Source organism: Nyctereutes procyonoides, unplaced genomic scaffold (genome assembly GCF_905146905.1).
Source record: "Nyctereutes procyonoides isolate TBG_1078 unplaced genomic scaffold, NYPRO_anot_genome, whole genome shotgun sequence".
NCBI classification, from domain to species: domain Eukaryota; kingdom Metazoa; phylum Chordata; class Mammalia; order Carnivora; family Canidae; genus Nyctereutes; species Nyctereutes procyonoides.
The window spans coordinates 6213652-6232965 of record NW_026575140.1 but is presented as its reverse complement, the minus strand read 5'-3'; the positions used below and the strand labels follow the sequence as shown (position 1 = coordinate 6232965).

The 19314-nt window shown below is 53.7% G+C and overlaps 1 protein-coding gene across 1 annotated transcript; it reads right to left on the bottom strand.

Moving 5' to 3' along the window:
* Positions 1-423: 423 nt before the first annotated feature.
* BEAN1 (brain expressed associated with NEDD4 1) lies at positions 424-9977 on the bottom strand. Its single transcript, XM_055304777.1, has 4 exons — positions 9968-9977; positions 8405-8662; positions 1779-1929; positions 424-833 (listed from the first exon to the last, which is right to left on the bottom strand). The coding sequence occupies exons 1-4, from the start codon at positions 9975-9977 to the stop codon at positions 494-496; spliced, it is 759 nt and encodes a 252-aa protein (XP_055160752.1). The 3' UTR covers positions 424-493.
* Between the last annotated feature and the right edge of the window lie 9337 nt (positions 9978-19314).

The following is a 19314-nucleotide window of genomic DNA, read 5'->3' as shown; positions in this document are numbered from 1 at the left end:
GGCACAGCCTGCCAGGTGAAGGCAGAGGCAAACAGGCCAGGGAGAGGAAGGAGCAAGCCCTTGTCCCTCTCCACCTGTCTTCTCCCAGCATTGTCTGCAGAGGCATTATCAACAGGCTGGGGAGGAGACGGGAGGTCAAGAAAGCTTCATTTTTAATGAAACCTTAGCAGTGGGTTTGTGTGGATGTCGGGGGGGCCTGTGTGTATTCACATGTCTGTACATGTGTGGTGCATATCTGGATGTGTGTGTACAGATTGTATATGTGTGGGGGGGGCGAGTGCTGTGTGTGCATATCTGCATGTGTATGTGTGTGTGTACAAACTGTGTATACATGTGTGCATGTGAGAGTGCTGCGTGTGCACATCCGCGTGCGTGTACGTGTCCGTGTGTGTGCATGCCCTTGTGAGCCCGTGTGTATGTGTGTGTGCATGTGTGTGTGCACGCCCTTGTGGCTCAGCCCGAGGGACCGGCAGGACCTGGCTGGCTGCATCTCTCACAGAATCCTCTCTGGACCAGAGGCCAGCGCCCGGGTTGGGGTGGGTGAGCCCTGGGAGCTCCTTAGCCCTGGTTCTGGTCCAGGCAGTGGCAGCAGACCTGATGCGGGGTTGACCCCACACACAGCCTCATAAGGGGGCAGGGTATCCATGGAGACGGTGCGGAGGCCACCAAAGCCCAGGATCCTCTGTGCCTGCTGGTATCGGCCGGGGCTGGGGCCGCTGCCTACATTCATGGCGCCATCCAGCACGGGGTAGGAGTCGGTCAGCGAGTAGGGCGGTGGGGCATCGGTCGGGATGTACAGCTGAGTGGCCCCTGGTCCCATGCACTCCTCATAGCTACAAGAGAAGAGGGTCTCTTCAGGGCTCTGTGGGACCTGGCCTTAGGGTGGGCGTGGAGGTCTTTCCCCAAGGGCTGGGAGCCTGTCTACAGTGACAGCTGCCCTGGTGTGGACCAAGCCAGACCTCTGGCATGCTGGCTCTAATGAAACCCCTCGACTCCCCCCAGGATGGGCACCCTGGAGCCACTGAGACTGGATTCTGGTCCTGACTCAGCCTGTGTTCCGTGTGACCCTGGTGAGCAAGTCACTGAGCTTAGAGCATCTCCCCGGCTGGCACTCAGTGTGGGTGGCGCTAGTGGCAGCAACCTTAGGCTGACACTCCTTGATCTCAAGTCACCCAAGTCTACCTTCCAGTTTTAAGAAGGAGAACCCCAGGCTCCTCTGAAACCCACAGCTGAAGGACAAAAAAGTACCCACTGCCCCCCGGGGGGTAAAAGGTGATGGGGGTATGGCTGTTTGTGAGGCCAGAGAGGTCTCCTGTGGGGAGGAAGTGATGGAGGCCTTTTCTTCTTTTTTCAAGTACTATCCCATGGACGATCTGCCTGAGGGTGGCAGGGAAAACCCAAATGGCCCCCAGAGAAGAATTCTCTAATGGGACAGGGCCACCTGATGGACATGAGAACAGTTTGGTCACAGTGATCCCTGACCCAGTGGATGTGATTTGGGTTTTGGGGGTGCATACGAAGGAGCTGGGGCCTGGACCCCCGCTCCACCCCTTGGTCCCAGCCTGAAGGACCTGAGCTCTTCTCTTCCTTCTTTAGTGACATCTGTTGTGTCATGCTCTGCTTCACTGGGACCTGCTTGCTTCCACACCCAGAGATATTTTGCATTTACACCATTTGGTGTAATTTGGAGATGGGAGTGCTATTTCCCACGGGGGGGGGGGGATTCACACCCAGTGCCCCTCCCTCTCATGCCCTCCTCCCCCATGCAGCCTCCTTACCCTGGTGGAGAGTCTGGGTACAGCTCTCGAAGCACTGTGGCATCCATGTCCCCATCAGAACTGAGCTCCAACGGTGGGGACCAATCCTCGACAGGACTGCAGGTATAGCGTATCCTGTGGCTCGGGTGGCTGTACGTGTACCCATCGGACACTGCAGGGGAACGACATTCAGCCTGGGCGTTAGGCCAGAAACAGGGAGGTCCTTACACATCCACCTGAGGCCCCCGAGACTCTTCTCCAACTTACCGCCTGGCAGCTCACCAAGCACGCTGCCTGTCATTCTCTCAGAGATAGCCCTAGAATGTAAGCACCCAGGCTGTGCTGGGCATGGGGGTCTGAGAGAAAGCAGAGCTGGCTCTGCCCAGGTGCAGCTCCCAGGGTGGTGAGCAGCCCGTCCTGGGGACAGCCCGGTACGGAGCAGTGTGTCATGAGATTTGATAGAGGCAGCACTGGTCCTGGGGGAACACCGATGAGCTGACCTAGCCTGGAAGTCAAGGAGGGCTTCCTGGAGGAGGGGCTCCTAAAGCGGAGTCTTATCTAGGAATTAACCAAGAGAAGAGGGACAGGCTGGGCAACAGACACAGAACAGCTTGAGCCAAGGAAGGAGATTAGAAAGAAGAGTGTGGTGCGAAAAGGTAGCTTTGAAACTGTGGGGAAGGCTGGGGCATGAAAGCTGGGGAGTCAGGGAATGAGGGCGGCAGAGGTCTCTGGGGTCAGGCCCTCCTACTCCCTGTACCCAACCACACATTATTCCCTTAGTTATCGCAGGAGAAAAGGCACTTTTGTGATGAATTCTGGTGACTCCAAATACTGTATTCTCTTCTCTTTTGATTGTTTACCGTATACTAGCCCATCAAAGGCTCTGAAAAGTCCTGCACCGGAGAAATACGTTTGACTGTGCTTATGCAGCATTTGACCAGAGTCTTCTTTTCGTAGATCTAGCAACACTGCTGAGGAGGTACCGATAGAACAGAATCTCTTTATTCTACAAGTGTGAATCAAGAGGGGGGTCAGGGCCTTGCCAGACGCCACACAAACAAGTTATTGGTAGGACCAGAGGGCAGCTGGATATCCTGGCTCCTCACCCTGTGAGCTCTGCACCTCCCAGCTGCTGACAGTTCTAATAGCGGCTACGGGACAGTGGGAGCCGCAAAGATGGGCTGAGCCACGAGGTCTCCCCAGCCAGTGGGCTCCCCGCTGGCTCCTCCCCTCAGAGATCAGGACTCACAGCGGGGTGGGCTCGTGGCCTCAGGTCAGCGCACGCTGCGCCCCATGCTACATTCTACAAGCTGAGGCTTCGGTGTAACTGTACAGCCTGCTCTCTCCACTCCCCTAATCTCTTTTTCCAGCTCCTGATACAACAGAGAGAAGAAAAATCTGGATTTTTCTTCTGTGGGTATAATCCCAGGGCTATCTGTGCACATCGAGAAAGCTCTCAGAAGAAAATATTCCAAACACGTTAACAGTGGCTCTGTCTAGATGACGGGATTGTGACCCTTATTTTCTTCTTTATATTTTCTGTATTTTAAAGGTTCTCCACGGCGAACACATATTACCTTTCTCGTAGGATAAAGGTACCCAATAAAGCATGCTGTAAAAGGAGCTGAAATGAGATTTGTTTCCCTTTAGGGCACCAGCTGAAGGGGAGACTTTCTGGAAAAATTTGAGGAAGAAACTTGGGAAAGAAGGAAGCACGAAACGGGGTGAGGACAGAAGTGGAACGTGGGCCTCTGCGCTCCAGTGCCAGGGAGGGTCCCGTCCACCTTGCAGGAGGCTGTGGCTTGTCTAGACCTTGGGAGAGCTAAGGCCGTTTCCTGGACGGGGTGGGGTGGCCCTGGTAGGCATGCCTTCGAGCTGATGGAGCCAGGCCACACTGCCTCTCTCCTCTCTCCTTGGGCTGCTTTCCTTGGGCTTCCCAGAGGCTGAGCAGCTTAGGGAAGCTGAGGCATTCAGCTAGCTCGGGCCCCAGTCCTGAGATGACCCAGCTCAGCCCAGACCGAGCTCCCAAGGAACAGCTGGAAAGGCTCCCCTGCCCCTCATTTCAACTCCTCAAATTTCTTTCTTATCCCTCTCTTCTCTATACTTCTGTGTCAGTACAGACCCTGATGGTCTAGGCTTCCAGAAGGCCCTCTAGCCACCTCATGGGGAGTGAGGTCTCCCTCCCCCCTTTTTTACCAAAATTGAGAAACACTAGCTCATTATTTAACCCAAATCCGAGGTTAACACCCCTTGACAAGCCTGGGAGTGGGGAGCAGGAATTGGCATCCATGGGCACCTACTGTGCTCTAGCCTGGTGATCACACTCACCCTCACAGCCGTGAGAGGCACTGTGGCCACGTCCTGCTCTCAGACAGAGAAACTGAGGGGTGGGGCCACTTACCCTAAACCCCAGCAAGTGACAGGAGACCAGATATGCCTCCTAAAGCTGAAGATTTCTCCATCTTATAGAAACACAGTTTTCATTCATTCATTCATTCATCCATCCATTCATTCCCAACCATTTATTGGCTCCTCTCTCTGTGCCTGGCTAGACTGCAGAAGGGCTCTGTGGGCAAGCAGAGAAGGGCCAACTTTGTCCTGAGGGTCATGAGGAGCCACTGAGGGGGTGCTGAGCAGAGGATGGAAGTGTTCACAGTTCAGTCACTTGGGGCACCTTGTGGAGAGTGCCTTGCAGGTCCCAGATTGGGTGGCTGGCAAGTGGCGGTGGCCAGTGTCACTGAAGTGGCCCTGGCTCAGGTTTTCTCAGGGGAGAAAGAATGGAAAGAGTTAACATGTATTGAGCATGCACTCAGAAGCCAGGTGCCGTGCTAATTTAGTCCTCACAGTAACTTGCAGGGATGGCCCCCGGGTACCCATTGCATAGGTGGCCCACTTGACGTACACAGCGGTTGGACAACGTTCCCCAGGTTGTGTCGTAAGATGTGGAAGACGAGGGCCATTTGGATCCCCTGGCTCTGAGGAGGGCCTGTGAGACCAAGGAGAGATGCTGGGGGATCCCTGGCCGAGGATGATGGGTGGAGCCCAAAGCTGGCAGGTGGCTGAGATCGAGCAGGGGGTGGGTATAGAGAGAGGACCCGGGGCCAAGGGCTGGGCTCTGAGGGACCTTGATATTCCTCTCCTTGGAGACCAGGAATCAGTAAGAAAGTCTGAGAAGGAGCCAGCAGAGAGGTGGGAGAGAGACCAGGAGGGCCTCAGTCACTGGAGCCAGGGGAAGGGGGTGTCTGGAGAACTGAAGGGTCCCCAGGGCCAATAGCGGGTGCTTGTCAGCGCTCTGCTGCGTTCTCCCGGCATGCACAGTGTGCTTCCCTTCTCCTCCCCGGCACCCTTCCAAGGCTCCTGGCCCCCTGCGCACCCTCCAGGAGGCTGGAGGATGCTGTGGAGGGTGTCGGTGCCTCTGGGCTCCCCACTGAGTCCCCACAGAGGCGCCAAAGCAAGAGCTGAGAACAGAAGTGGGGCAGGGAAGTGGAAACCCCACAAATGGGTGCCTGCGGTGACAGGGCTGCAGGGCTGCGGCTGGTCAGCATGGGGCAGCAAAGGCCAGACTCCAGACTTGGCCTGGCTGTGACCTGCTGTCACCCCGCCTACTCCAGAGATCAGGGCCAGGGCCTTGCCCATGTGGCACCTTGAGCAGGCTCGTCTCTCTCCTTAAGGCCAACGTCGCTCTCTCAGACTTCAGCTAGGGATTTCCCGTGGGCCCTCTCTCATGCTCTCCGTACCGGCCCAGGCGGGAACTTGCAGGCCATTCAAATGGGTGCTTTGGCTTCCCAGTCTTTAAAATGGGCTAGGGGCGCCACCTGGCCGGCCCCGTTGGTGGAACATGCAATTCTCAATCTTGAGATTGAGTTTGAGCCCCACATTGGGCGCAGAGATTACTTCAAGAATATATATATATATATATATATATAAGTAACATAAGCTAACACAGCTCTCGAAGTGAGGAGGAAATGCGGTGGTTCCTTCCTCCACCCGGGAGCATCTTCTCTGGGTGAGATCCTGTGCTGGGCTGTGGGCTTGGCCCCGTGAGAGCTACACACAGCTGTGCCCTGCTTTCCCTGATGCAACCCAGACGCCCCATGACAGGGCCATGTTAGGGGTGTGGATAAGTGTCAAGGAAGTACAGGGAAGGGCCATGCAACCCTGACTGGCCAGAGCAGCTCCCAAAAGAAAGTGGCACTTGAGCTGGGCCTGGAAGGACAAGTAGGCTCTGGTCAGTTGGGGAAGTACGGGGAATAGCGTTCTGGCCTAGGAAGAGCATGTGCAGAGGTGTGGAGGTGGGGAGGAGCGTGAAGGAGGTGCTTGGGGACAAGCTGGGGCGGGGGGGGGGGGCGGCAAGAGTTGGGCCATGGGAGGCAGGCACGCTGTCGTCCTGGGCTTGACCAGCAGCACCCTGCTAGCAAGGGGGAGGGTGAGAGGGGGCCCTGGCTCCTTGTTGGGGGTGGGCCATGCTGGGCAGAGCCTTGCAATCCTTAAGGGTCAGGCTGGCAAAGCAGCTTAGAAACAAGCCAGGCCTGGTCTGGGGTGCTCCTGGCTTGTCTTCTTGGGGGACTCCTTGGCTCCTGGGGACTGGGGCTGGCTGAACTTCAGCAGCTGCCTTATTCATGCTGTTGCTTCTCTTTAGTTTCCATTGTTGGGCAGTGAGGGCGAACCCCTAACCTGCTGCACTTTTCTTCCATTGTAGCCATGTGTCCCCCGCCATGCTGATGTCTCTCTGGGTCTTGTTCAGAGGCCAGCTTCCTGCTCTTCTCTTCTCCCAATAGCATTGACAGAGGAACGACATCTGGGTCTGCAGGGCCGCCTAGGTCTTAAGTGCATCTGCCAGACAGGGCCCTGAGCCCATGGGGTGCCCCTGCTGCTGTCTCCCCCACACCTTCAGCTTCCCTCAGGGGTGTGAGCACCGGGCCCTCCAAGGCAGTGCTGTGCAGTGAGTAGCCTACAGGAATCCGGATCGGGTGACCTGGGCTCAAATCTGGGGTCCCCCTGCTTGGGTGACCCTAGGTAGGTTACTTAAGCACCCTGCTATGGTCTGAGTGTTTGTGCCCCCCTCCCCAATTCATATGTTGAAATCTGAACCCCCAAGGCGCTATTACGAGGTGGGGCCTTTGGGAGATGATTAGGTTAGGAGGGTGGAGCCCTCATCATGGGGAGCAGTGCCCTCATGAAAGAGACCCTGAGAGCCAGCTCGTCCCTCCTACCATGTGAGGACATGGCGAGAAGCACGTGAGCCCTCACCAGACACCAAATCTGCAGGTGCCTTGACCTTGGGCATCTTCAGCCTCCAGGACGGAGGACTAAATATCTCTTGCATACAAGCCACTCAATTTAGGGTGCATTTGTCACAGCAGCCTCACCCCCCAACCTCAACTGCCTTATCTGTAAACCGAGAAGGTAATAAAGAGGACCACTGTAAGGATTAAACGAGGTTGTGCGTGAAAAGTGGCCGGCACGCAGGGAGCTCCTGCGGCCCAATTCCCACGTGTTTCGCGTCCCCACCTGCGGGTGTCCCTATTGCTAAAACGTGGCCCCTTCCCCAAGCAGTTAACTCCGCGTGGGAAGAGGGGAGGGGGTGGCACAAAGCTGCCGGATGGTCAGGCCGTGCTGGGAGGGGCTGTGGCTTTCAGGCCTTCCAGGGTCCAGGCGGGAGGAGATCGCACCCAACCAGGCTTTAAATTTTTCTTTTCTTTTTTCCTCTCAAGCTCTGCCTGTCCCGGAGGAGGACAGATTCTCAGCTGCTGCCATGGTTCCGGAGCCTCCAGACGGCTTCACCTGCAGTGGGACGGTGGCCTCTGGGCAGACCCCCCAACCCAGGCAGAGGCCCCCGTCAGGCCTCAGGGCAGGCTCTGAGGGTTGAATGACTCGAGCTCCTTCTTGCTGCTTTCAGGTAACTGGTCCTTTCCAGGTGTAAGACAGAGTCAGGCGGCTGCACTCTAAGAAGTTCAGGCCTTCTGGCCGGATGGGCACTTCCGGGACTGCTTGGCCCAGGAATTAGCCACCAACTCTGCGTTAGGGTAATTGCACTAATTGGGAAACTCTCACGTCGGTCTGTGTGCACTTTGCAGGCTGTCTGGGGATAGATTCATTCACTCGTCATTCATGCCTCACTCATCCATCCACTTACTCGTATGCCCATGTCACCCCCCACCTAGCCACCCCACTACCCTCCTGTTTAGGCACCTTTCCTCCTATCCACCCACCCAGCCCATCCATCCACGTACTCACACATCTACCCAATCCACGCCTGTATCTATGCACCCTCCCCCCCAGTCACTCATCCTCTCTTCATGTGTCCTTCTGTCCACCATCTCCCATCCCATCCACTCATCCATCTTTCCCTTCAGCCACTGCTCCTTGTCCCACCCTGTCCCCTCACCTCTCCATCTCCTCATCCTCCTTGACCAACACTGGCCGAGGCTGGGGAATAGCACTGTAGCCCCCCTTTGACCTTCAGCATCACCCTTGGCAGACTACTGGACCTCTCAGGCCCCTGAGAATGTTCTGGAGAGTGCCTCCGATCTCCTCCTGACCCCACTTCTGGGATACCTTCCTGACTACCCTGGCCCACCCACGACAGGGCTGGGTTGTAGTGACAATCACACAGGAGGCCGGGCCCGGGGCGGATGGCAACTCACCGTATCCTTGTTCATACTCTCGGTGGCGGCGGCGGTGGCGATGGTGGTGATGGTGGCGGCGGTGGCGGTGGCGGTGACGCTGGAGCCGGGCCTGCCGGTCCCTGCGGATACTGCCTACGATGATGGTGATGCAGGAGAGGATGATGACCACACCTATGACAGCACTTGCCACCAACACAGGAGACACAAGCAGGTGGCTGTGCTCTGAGCTTTCTGAGAACGTGGGGTAGAAATAGCTGGTTCGGTTGTACCGAGCTACTGCGAACAGAGAGAAAGGACACTGAATTGAGGCCGAGATCCTATGACACGTCCTCCTCCAGCCTTGCTGCTCTGTGAATTATTTGTGCCTGAACAAATGGAAGATAGTCTGAGGTCAGCCGCATGGACCATGTCCTGGCTGCTTGCTCCAGCGAGGAAGGGAGCAGTAAGGATACGCCTGCAGGAACCTCTGCGAGTGGGGGTTGACCTCCCCCGTCTCCTCTCCAGCCTCTGGCCTGAGAGCTCAACTAACCCACAGACAGGAAGAGAGGGACTCACAGAGGGCAACAGACCTGCCCAAGATCACACCGCAAACCAGTGGCAGAGCTGAGGCTTGATCCCCAGACTCGGTACCAGACAGAGACTCTTCTCCACCGAGCCTGAGGTGGGAAGGTCAGCACAACTTGGCCAAGAGTTTGGAAAACGGCAGGTGATGGACGGGAGTGGGGTCACCGAATGAGGACCAACTCCGTTGGCCTCCAGCACTGGCCTCCCACGCGGGGCGTTCCGGGGAAGTCAGGCGGTCACTGCCCCAGATGTGTCAGGGGGTCAGATCAGATCAGAGAAGGCTTCCCAGAGCGGCTACACTAATATTAGACAAAGTAGACTTTAAAACAAAAAAATGTCATCAGAGAGAAGAGGGACGATTTACAATGAAGAAAGGGGCAATGAGGAAGTTTTAACAATTATAAACCCTCGTGCACCTCGGATGCCGGGAGCAAAAGCTGACACGCTGGAGGTAGGGACCGACAATGCGACGGTAAGAGCTGGAGCCCTCCAGACCCAGCTGTGGTGAGGCACAGGGTTTCCGTCTCCCTTTGACTGGTTGTGACTGCTGCTTGTTTTTATTCCCTTGCCTGTCAGCTATTACCCTGAGCTAAACTTCTCCATTTTTCTTCAAGACCCACAGCTGAAAGGTGGCGAGGTGAAGCTCTACTTTTGTCTTTCCCTCAGGCCGGAAAGATCCATTTACATTGTCACTCTGACCTCAATTTAGGAGGACTTGAGTCCTCCAGCCGTGGACGCAGGGCATGCCTGCCACGTTTTCCTCAATCGAGGCCGGCGGCAGACCTTACTAAGTGACAACGGTCCTCGCTCCTACTCGGTGCAGGAGGTGTCCTTTCCAACAGCCCTCCACCTGGTCGGGAGGTGGAACTTGGGGCCCCACTCATCCGGTGTGACCACAGTGCCCTGTGCTACCACGCTGGAGCCTGTGGCCGGTGGCCCTGGCTTGGCCTGGAGCTGAGCCCCGGTCACGCTGCTACTGGATTGTCTCCAGTGAAGTCCAGGCTGGCCAGCTGTCACCTGACGTCATCGTCTCGCCCCTCACCATGTGGCCTCCCCCTCGGAAGCCCAGGGCAGGGCTGCGGGTGCCAGGGACGTCAGCTCTCAGGAGAAGGTAGGGGCACGGGGAGTCCGTGCTGCCGTCAGATGAGCGCCTGGCCCTCCTGCCCCGGCGGTGCCAGTCTCACTACCCGCTGGGCGCAGAGACGGCATCACCCGTGCCTGCACATGGAGCAGTCGGCGCCAGCGTCCACCTGCGTGGCTGGTTGAGAAATTAATCTTCCAGCCCCCACGACCGGCAGAGGTAGGTGCTGCCTTAAATTATGAAGGAAACCCTTCCAATTCCTAAGTGCAGGGCCCATTTTATCAACGAGATATATGTGACTGTGGAGAAATAGCATGATGACAGCCCTCCTTCCCACCCCCGTCTCCCCGTCCCCACGCCAGCTGCGGCACGGACAGAGGATAAAGCAAGCTTTGCCTCTATTCTGGAATTTCTTCCCAAGGGTCTTCCACAAGGGGGCCCACGGTCAAGAGGAAATTGATCCCCAATGTAACAGGTAGAGAAACTGAGTCCCAGACAGTTCAATAATTCACTCCAGGGCACGTAGCCCACAGAGAGGGACCTGGGTCAGTGGGCAGCGTAAGGCCCATGCTCTTAGCCAAGGTTTCTTTCTGTGACTACCCGCACCAGGCTTGGAGAGCTCATGTTTTTTTGGATCTTGGTAAATTAAAACGTTCCTATCTCTAAAACGATGCTTGGCTTCTTCTGGATCGCTTTATTGTAATCCAAGCAGGCCCTGACCTACAGCTTATGCAGGGTGAAGGCATATCAGCAGCTGAACATTGCTGATAAGACGCCAGGATTCCAGAGAAGGAGCCGGTGTGTGTGTCGGGAAGAGACAGATGGTGGCAAGAGGAGGGCCAATCGGTCCAGGGCTGGCAGAGGGGACCCCTCCTCTGTGTATCTTCTATCTCTGCATCTCTTCCAGGGATGTGCCTGGGACCGTGGGGAGGGGACCGGGGCAATCTCTCCACAGAGGAACAATGTGACAAATAAGGTAGCTCTCACTGAGAAATAGAATAGCCCCAGGTCGGGCTACAGCCTTTACAAGCACCAGGAGCTCATTTAATCAGCACAGCAACCTGAGGGGGAGGTGTGTCTTCCTCTCCCATTTTACAGATGGGGAAGCCCAGGGCGGAGCTAGTAAAAGAGGTGGAGCCAGAACTGAGATCCAGCCTGTTCTGTGCAATTCCGGAGCCTGCACTCCTGCTCCCTCTGATTCCACATGGGCTGAGGCCCCTGGAGGGCAGGACCTGTGTCCTCTGTCTTGTCACTGGGTTTCTTCAGTGCCTCGGGCATGGCCAGCATGGAAAGGAAGCTCAGGAGCCACTTGAATCCCAAGAAGGGAAGTCAGGGATTGGTCGTTCTGTGTGCTTGGGTTCGTGGGGGTGGGCTACGGGGTGAGCTGCTCTCCATCCTTCTCACCCACTGGCATTTCGTTCGGCCCGTCACTCACCCCACCATCCAGCCCACACGCAGGACCACCCGCCCCGCCATGCAGCCCACACACGGGATTCGCAGGCATTTACAAGCACCGGCAGGTTGTTGGAATGAAAGAGGTGCTGCCGTCTAGGGGAGCAAATCAGGTATCAACCGAGGAGTCTGGGTCTGGGGTCGGCTCCAGGTTGACGGTAAATCAGTCTGGCAAATGCCACCAAAGGAGAACCTTGGGGCTCCCAGTGAGGGATCATGATTTGAGGACTCATGAGAGAGGTGGAGGCTAGGGGATCCCTGGGTGGCGCAGCGGTTTAGCGCCTGCCTTTGGCCCAGGGCACGATCCTGGAGTCCCGGGATCAAGTCCCATGTCGGGCTCCTGGCGCAGAGCCTGCCTCTCTCTCTCTCTCTCTCTCTCTCATAAATAAATCTTAAAAAAAAAAAGAGGGAGAGAGAGAGAGGTGGAGGCTGAGATCGGAGGGGCTGGCCGTGGCCAGACCACAGGGGTCTTGAACATCACATTAAGAGACTGTCTATCTCAAGGGCACAGAGGAGACATGGGAGAAGGAGTGCGGTCAGAGTGTTTTAGGGGACCCCTGTGACTGCAGAATGGGGGGCAGGATGGGAAGTGGGAGACCAGGATGGAGGCCGCTGCCCACATGAGCATGGAGATGGGGGAGGAGGCTGAGGCCTGTGGCCCCACACTATGCAGAGCTGAGTATGGAGCAGGGCTCAGGTGAATGCATCTGATAGGCATAAGGCCACTGCAGAGAGTTTCTTTGCCTCTCTGATTTGATGTGCTCTGGGCAGGCCTCAGAGGCAGGCTAAATGCTTCCCTACTTGGCAGATAGGGTCCCAAGGTCCCCCCGTTGGTTCTGGGCTGGTACCCGGGTCCATGCGTCACCACTGTGCCAGGCAGGAGTCTTTGCCTCCAGACTTCTGGTCCAGGGCTGGGACTGGGAGCCACAACTGAGTCAGAAGGTTTTATGTGACCCAGGCCTGCATGTGGGGCGGGGTCAGGGGCTTGCTTCTTTTCCATGCAGATGCCATTGCCATCCTCATTTCTAGGTGAGGACGCTGGATCTTGGTGAGCTGAAGATTTGCCCCAGTTTTGTGGCAGATCTGGGATTTGAACCCAGGAGTGTCTGATAATTCATCAAATAGGGCAGAGAGCAGGGACAGAGAGCAGGATGTGGCGGGGGTGGAGGCAGGAGAGCTGGGTCTGTCACTCACTCACCGTGTGTCCTTTGGCATCCCCCTGCCTTCTCTGGACCTGCTGGCAGTTTGTCTAAAAAGATACTTTTCTTGAACGTTCCTCCCTCCAAGATGGGTGAATGGGTCTGAGAAGAATGGGGAGGGGGAGAAGCCAGGTGAACGCAGCGGGTGTGAGGGGAGGTGACAAGATCCAGTTGCATGCCAGGGGGACATGGTCAGGGCTGGCTCCAGTCTGGGAAACATGCAGGTCAGGGAAACTGAGGCAGATGATCACTACCAAGTCGTTGCTGGGTGTAGTGTACAGGCAGCTCTATGGTCCCTCTGGGTACAGGGAAGCAGTCTTGGCAGCCTGAAGCTACCCGAGGAGCACTGACAAGGGAAGGACATGAAGACACTGGAGGTGCTGAGCCAACACCTTTAGACCTCTAGTCCTCTCCCTCGGAGACGCTGGCTAGAGGGGAAAGGGGGGGCCAACGACTCAAATCTGACAGATGGCTCTTGTCACAGAAAAGTCTGAAGACATTTGTCACAGGTCCACTTCCCTGGCAAGTCTGTCCTCAGCACTGCACTTCTCCCTACACTGCTGAGACCGCCAGGATGAGGCCATGAGGTCATCGGAGGGAATATGGGGAAGAGGATTCCGGCACCTTCTTCCCTCTGCTTGCTGGTATCTGGTCCCAGCCTCCTGGCAGGGGTGTGCAGAGGGGCTGGGGTGGGGGACATGGCAGGGTGGGCTCACTTGCTTGGGTGTTTCTGGTTCTCCTCCTTTGCTTTTGAGGTTAGCCCTTCAGCCCACTTGCTGGTACCCATCTTCTGGTTGCCAGGCATCTGTGATGGAGAGACGTCAGAGTGCTGGGGGTGGGTCAGGGACATCCACACAGTGGGGCTGGGCCTTGGAGGACAGGCCAGAGAAGAGCATCAGAGGAGGGAGGAAGCAGCCCAGAGGGGGTGAGGTCCCAGCAGAACTCAGGAAAGGAGGAGATGCTCCTGGGGTGAGGCTGTAGGATGTCACCTTGATGGCAGCAGAACTCTGGGCTTATGGAGGTGAGGGGAAGGCTACTTGGTGTTCAGGATTCTTCTTACAATGGGGAGGCATTTCTACAAGAAGTCAGCTAATGTAATGTCAAGGTCCTGAAACCTTTTACTTGGTCATTTGTGGCAATATAAGTGGGGTAGATTATAGTGGAAAGGAGGATTGGAATCTACTATCAATCCTCTATAAATTCACTCAGCCAGCCAATCATCCACCTGCCCATGTATTTGTCTACACAGGCATCTATTCAGCACTCAATCTCAATCATCCACCAATCTGCATATTCAAGCATCCACCCATATATTCAATCATCCATCCATCCACCCATCCATCCATCCATCCATCCATCCATCCATCCATCCACCCATCCATCCACCCATCCATCCATCCACCCATCCACCCATCCATCCATCCATCCACCCATCCATCCACCCATCCACCCACCCATACTCACTAAGCGCCTATTCCATGCTGGGACATGTGCTAGACACTGGGAACATGACATGAATCAGACTAAAATGAGCCTCTCAAACTGTGGGAAGCAAGAGGTCCCACAAGGTGCCCCAGGGCTTAGAGGAGAAGCTTGGGTCTTTATGTGGCCCACTGCTCAGCTCTGCTTCCATCCGTATTACAGATTAGTCTTCATAGGAGAGCGCTTCCCTGCCTGTAGAAGATTCTCAACCACTACACTAAAATATGACTGGAAAACATAAGTGACTACCCACAGGCCTTTCATGATTCCATAAATATAAGATGAAAGTGATTTATTCCACTATTAAGATGCCACTTAAATAAATTCACCAAAATTAACTCAGATGTACTATCACTTCTGCATATCTAAATTCCGTAAGTTTACGGTCTTGTCATTCTTTAAGGTTTTATCTCTGGTTTGATGGATTATTTATTTATTGGCTGGTAAATACACCGTAACAGTGTCACAAACCACTTTTCCCTATTTCTACAGAGCAAATAAATGGTGAACTGACTCGCATTAAAGAAGCAGAGCCATGACAGAAGTAGACTTTCCACTTGAACCTGCACCAAACTCTCATTTTCTTACTAGAATCATCACTGGCCTCAACCTCCTCATTTTCTCTCCTCTTTTGTCAACACCTAAAGTTGGCTCTAAGGCTATTTTCCACGAAGAACACACACAGGTTTTTATAAGACCAGCTGAGTCACTGTCATGCTGGATGAGTAGGAAATCATGTAATTGTGATGGGAAGCAGATGCTGGGGGGCTGGCTTAGCCCACCCATCAGCTAGGGGGATTAGCTCCCACATCCCAACCTGCATTATGAGACTCAAATTCACGGCTTGGAAAAATGACCATTTACTACAACATGGACTTTGCAGGAAGTTCATGAATAATTGATATATAAAATATTAAATTATGAATGCTGCATATCCTCAGCTATCCCCCCACAACCTGGTCAGGCTGGAGCTGTGTACTTGGGCCACATACTACATTACCTTCCTCGAGTTTTGCTTTGGCCTTTTGCTATCGTGGGTTCTGATTCTGGAAAAATGTTAGAGGTGATGGGACATTGTCCCCTGCTCCACAGACGTTCCCTCAGCTCTCAGAATTTATGAGGGCATCTGGGAAACCAGCACCAGGGCAACAGTGCATTAAAAAAATAATATCCCAGAAGTAGACAGGATTATTCTAGGAATAATTCTAGGCTTACTCGAGGAATGCAAGAATGGTTTAAGACCAGGATATCTATTAATATGTCACTTTAGTAAGTAGGATGAGAAAAGCCAGTAGAATAGGCAAAGGCAGAGACCTCTTGGCCATGATAAATCCTGGTGACCTTAACTGATGGTTAACATCACACTGAGCCATGGAGCTTCGGAATAGTTTCTCCGCATGTGGTTCACGGGACATGGAGTCCTAAGAACATTATGGGATGTTTGGGAAAAGCCTTTTATATCCTCTGAACCCCCAAGATTCCCTTGGGGGGAAGCCCTTAGCGGCATCTGGAGCAAAACCAGCCTATTTATTCACCAGTATTCTGAGAAGGGTCACTCTTCAGCCACTTTTGCTGAGGGAAGCCTAGAGCTCCTCCACCAGCACATCTTGTCCTAGTCTCTGGCTAGGTAAGACAGACAGTGCTGGGTTCAAAGCCTGGCCCTGCTTCTTGCAGGCAGCGCCCTCTGAGCAGTTCGCCCCTCTGAACTCTATCACTTCATCTATAAAATGGAAACAGCAATCTCTGCTATGAACTACTCAAAGCACACTGCCTTGCAAGATGCCTAGCACACAGTGTGTGCTCAATAGAGGACAATGAAACCTTAAAATCTTAAAAATATCCCCTAGACATAGATCTGAAGGTGAAAGGTAAATCGGTAAAGCTTCAAGAGGGAAAACACTGGAGAATGTCTTCATGACCTTGGGTTTCTTAGACAGATATGAAAATACTAACCATAAAAAAATTGTTAAGTTTGACTATATTAAAATAAAGATCTTTGGTAGGAGTTTGGGCTTCAGGGTGGGCAGGGAGCCAAAGAACTCCACAGGATTGAGATGTGAACAGAGTCAAGGCCATGGCTGGAGCAAGCAGAAGGTTTTGAGGACTTTCCAAATACATGCATCATTTGCAACCTGCCCCAGGATATTGGAGACTGCTTCCCATGGAGGTTCCTGTCTGTACAGGTGCCTGGAAGTGGTTAAGAGATTCTCAAGACACAAAAGGGTCCTTCTCATCTTCGGGCGGGGAGGGGCGGGGGGAGGGCAATCCACCTGCTCACAATCAGTTATTTCCCTCTAATGGGTATGTTCTTTGCCCTGGACCCAAGAGAGCAGTGGCAGCATCAGTTACAACAGTTCAATGTCAAACAGGATTAGCAGAGTGTAATACGTCCTGCGATGATACAGGAAACCTAATTTTGCAACCTAGGCCTCATGTTCAGTGAAGGGACCTCAAACAGCCTTTCTTCAAACAAGTGATAAGTAAAAAGCCCTGCAGGATTCCTTTTCAGTTCGAAAAATGCAAGTCTTAGCAGCAGCTGACAGGAAATGTGCGATATTTACCCGGCCTGTCTTTTGATGATGACTCACATGACCAGAGCCTTTGGTGCCTCTGATTACCTACATTTCAACATCAGTGTCCCTTTCTACCTCCAGCCTGCAATGGTTTCTGCCGCAGAACTACCGTCCTTGGTTACTGAGTCAAACTTAGACCCTCGTTCTGTTTCGATAAGCTGTTTTTTTTTTTTTTTTTTTTTTTTTTTTTTTTTTTGCTTTCCGCTCTCAAAGCCAGTGCTAAACAAAGGGGAAAACACTGTTCGCACCTTTCTCCTTTTACACGTGTTTGTCAGCTTGCCAGGCCCGTGGCTCTTGTAATAAGACAACGGCGTAGAGCTGGGCCTCTCGTTCCTGTGCACGAGCAGATAAAGCCTCCTGCGGGAGAGATGCTGGATGTGCCCGCGCGGAGCAGGAATTGAGATGGAAACGGCGGGCAAACGTTCGTTAAACCAGAGCCTGAACCTGCGCCCCGACTGTGGCTACGCTCTTTAGTTCAGTGTTTTTATTTAATACTCAATATAATTTATATTTTAAAAGAATTCAAAGAACACGCCACAGGTCTCTGAATATACAAATCCCGTTATAAATTACATAGTGTCTGAGAATTTGATAGTCATGTTGTTTCAGATAATTGGATTTTACGCTTGGAGGACGCGCCGGTGCGCTGCTCTCTCGCAGGTGTCATTGATCATCCTGCTCCCTCCTGAGGGGGCCGGGGGGGGGGGGCTGCGGTTCCCATTGCTTAGGGAGTGGCAAGGACACGCCGCTCGTGCCATGGTCACACGTGTCCTGTACTAACAGTCCTGAAACTGCTAGGACCACTGTCGCTATTTTTAAATGTTGGACGGAGGCTTTTGCAAAAAGTTTTCATTATCTCATGAGCAACCCTTCACCTTTCATTGAGCCGAAAATCTGAGAGTTCAAAAATAGACAAAAGCTCTTTAATACGGCAGCTGTCCAACTTAAGAGGGGCCCACTTTGGCTTTTACGTTTATAAAATTTTATTCTTGCTGTTTTTATTGCACTAACAGTGAGGATTAGAGGTCTAATTATTTGTCTCCCTTCCTAGGGGCTGAAGAGCCTGCGGTATGGGCAGAGAAGAGCTCGGGATGATGGTCTCTCGCAAGGCCTAGAGATCACCTGCAGACATGGAGTCCAGGTGTGGTCGGGTAGGCAGAGGGAGCAGCCCCTAGAAGCCGACTGCTAGGGGGCCGATGCAGGACAGAAGCAAATAGAGGGGACTCTGGGAGGTGAAGTGTACTCGAGCTCGCAGGGGGGTCTTTGTGGCCAGTGCCCTGGGCTTAGATCCAGAAGCCCTGCTTTTGAATCCTGTCTCCTCCTGTGGCAGGTCCCTGGGCATGCGACTTGTCTCTCTTGGGGCCTCTCTCTTCTCTCTGGAAAGCAACCAGGCCTGCCCACTTCTGCAGTGACATCACAGAGGACAATCACTTTTCCCCAGTCACCCTGGGCACAGTTCCAGGTGCAGGCACAGCTGAGTTTGGGGGTAGCTAATCTAGGGTAGCTCTTGGCAGAGAAATGGCAATGTCCTTACACCTTCCCGCTTGCAGGAAAACCCATCCCCTCTCCTCTCAGTGCTCTTGGCTTTGGGATGCCACAGGCGACAACTCTGAGGATCATGCTTTCCTTGGCAAGATTTCTAGATACAGAAACCATTTTACCCTCCACCAACCCTGGGCTCAGTTTCTCAGTTTTTCCTTTTCCCACACTCCCTGGTTGTGGCAGAAGAGGCTGGACAGTGGTTCAAGTGATGCCAGTGGTATCTTCGTCCAGAGGGCAGGATGGAGTCATACTGGAAGGTGAAACCATTACATGGAGTCGGCAGTGGATGAGATGGAGAGCAGTAAAAACTGACAAAGTTCGGCGCCTGAGCCCAAGGAAGGACTGAGCTGTCATTTAGTGAGATGGGGAAGATGATGGGCAGGACATCTGAGATGTCCTAGAGACCCTGAGTGGACATCTGAGTGGAGATACATGTGAGTGGGGCAGACAGCTGGATATAGGAGTCTGGAGCTGGAGGTATAAATTTGGGGGCTGTCAGTATATGGGTGCTGCTCGATGCCATGAGGCTGGATGACATCACCCAGGAAGCTCAATGCCGGGTGGGGTGGGCAGTGAAATGCAAGAACGCTGCCAGCCAGGAGTGCTCTGCAAAAGCTGGGGGTACTGCTGCCATCACAAGAGTCCCCCGCTATCTGAAAGTAGAGCGTTCGTTCCCATGAAACCTTTCGTAAGACAAAATGGTGTCAAGTGAAGAAGCAGTTATCAGTAATTTATTTGGAAAAAAGTTCTAGCATTCCCAGACCCCAGAAACATAACCTCTCTTAGGCTTTTCTGATACCTTAGGATACAACTTGCTAACGGATGCGCAAAGTTAATTGAGATAAGGCACAGATGCTCACAGACCCAGTCCAAAGCTCTGGTGGTTGGATGTGGAGCTGCTGCTACGTGTGGTTTTGGGGAAGGAGCTTGGTGAGGCCACTGTTGCTGCTTGGGGTGTGCGCGGCCTCTATAATGGCTTGTTTTGAAACAAATGTTGAACGGTCTTTACTTTTCATGAAAGCAAAATTGTCTTCC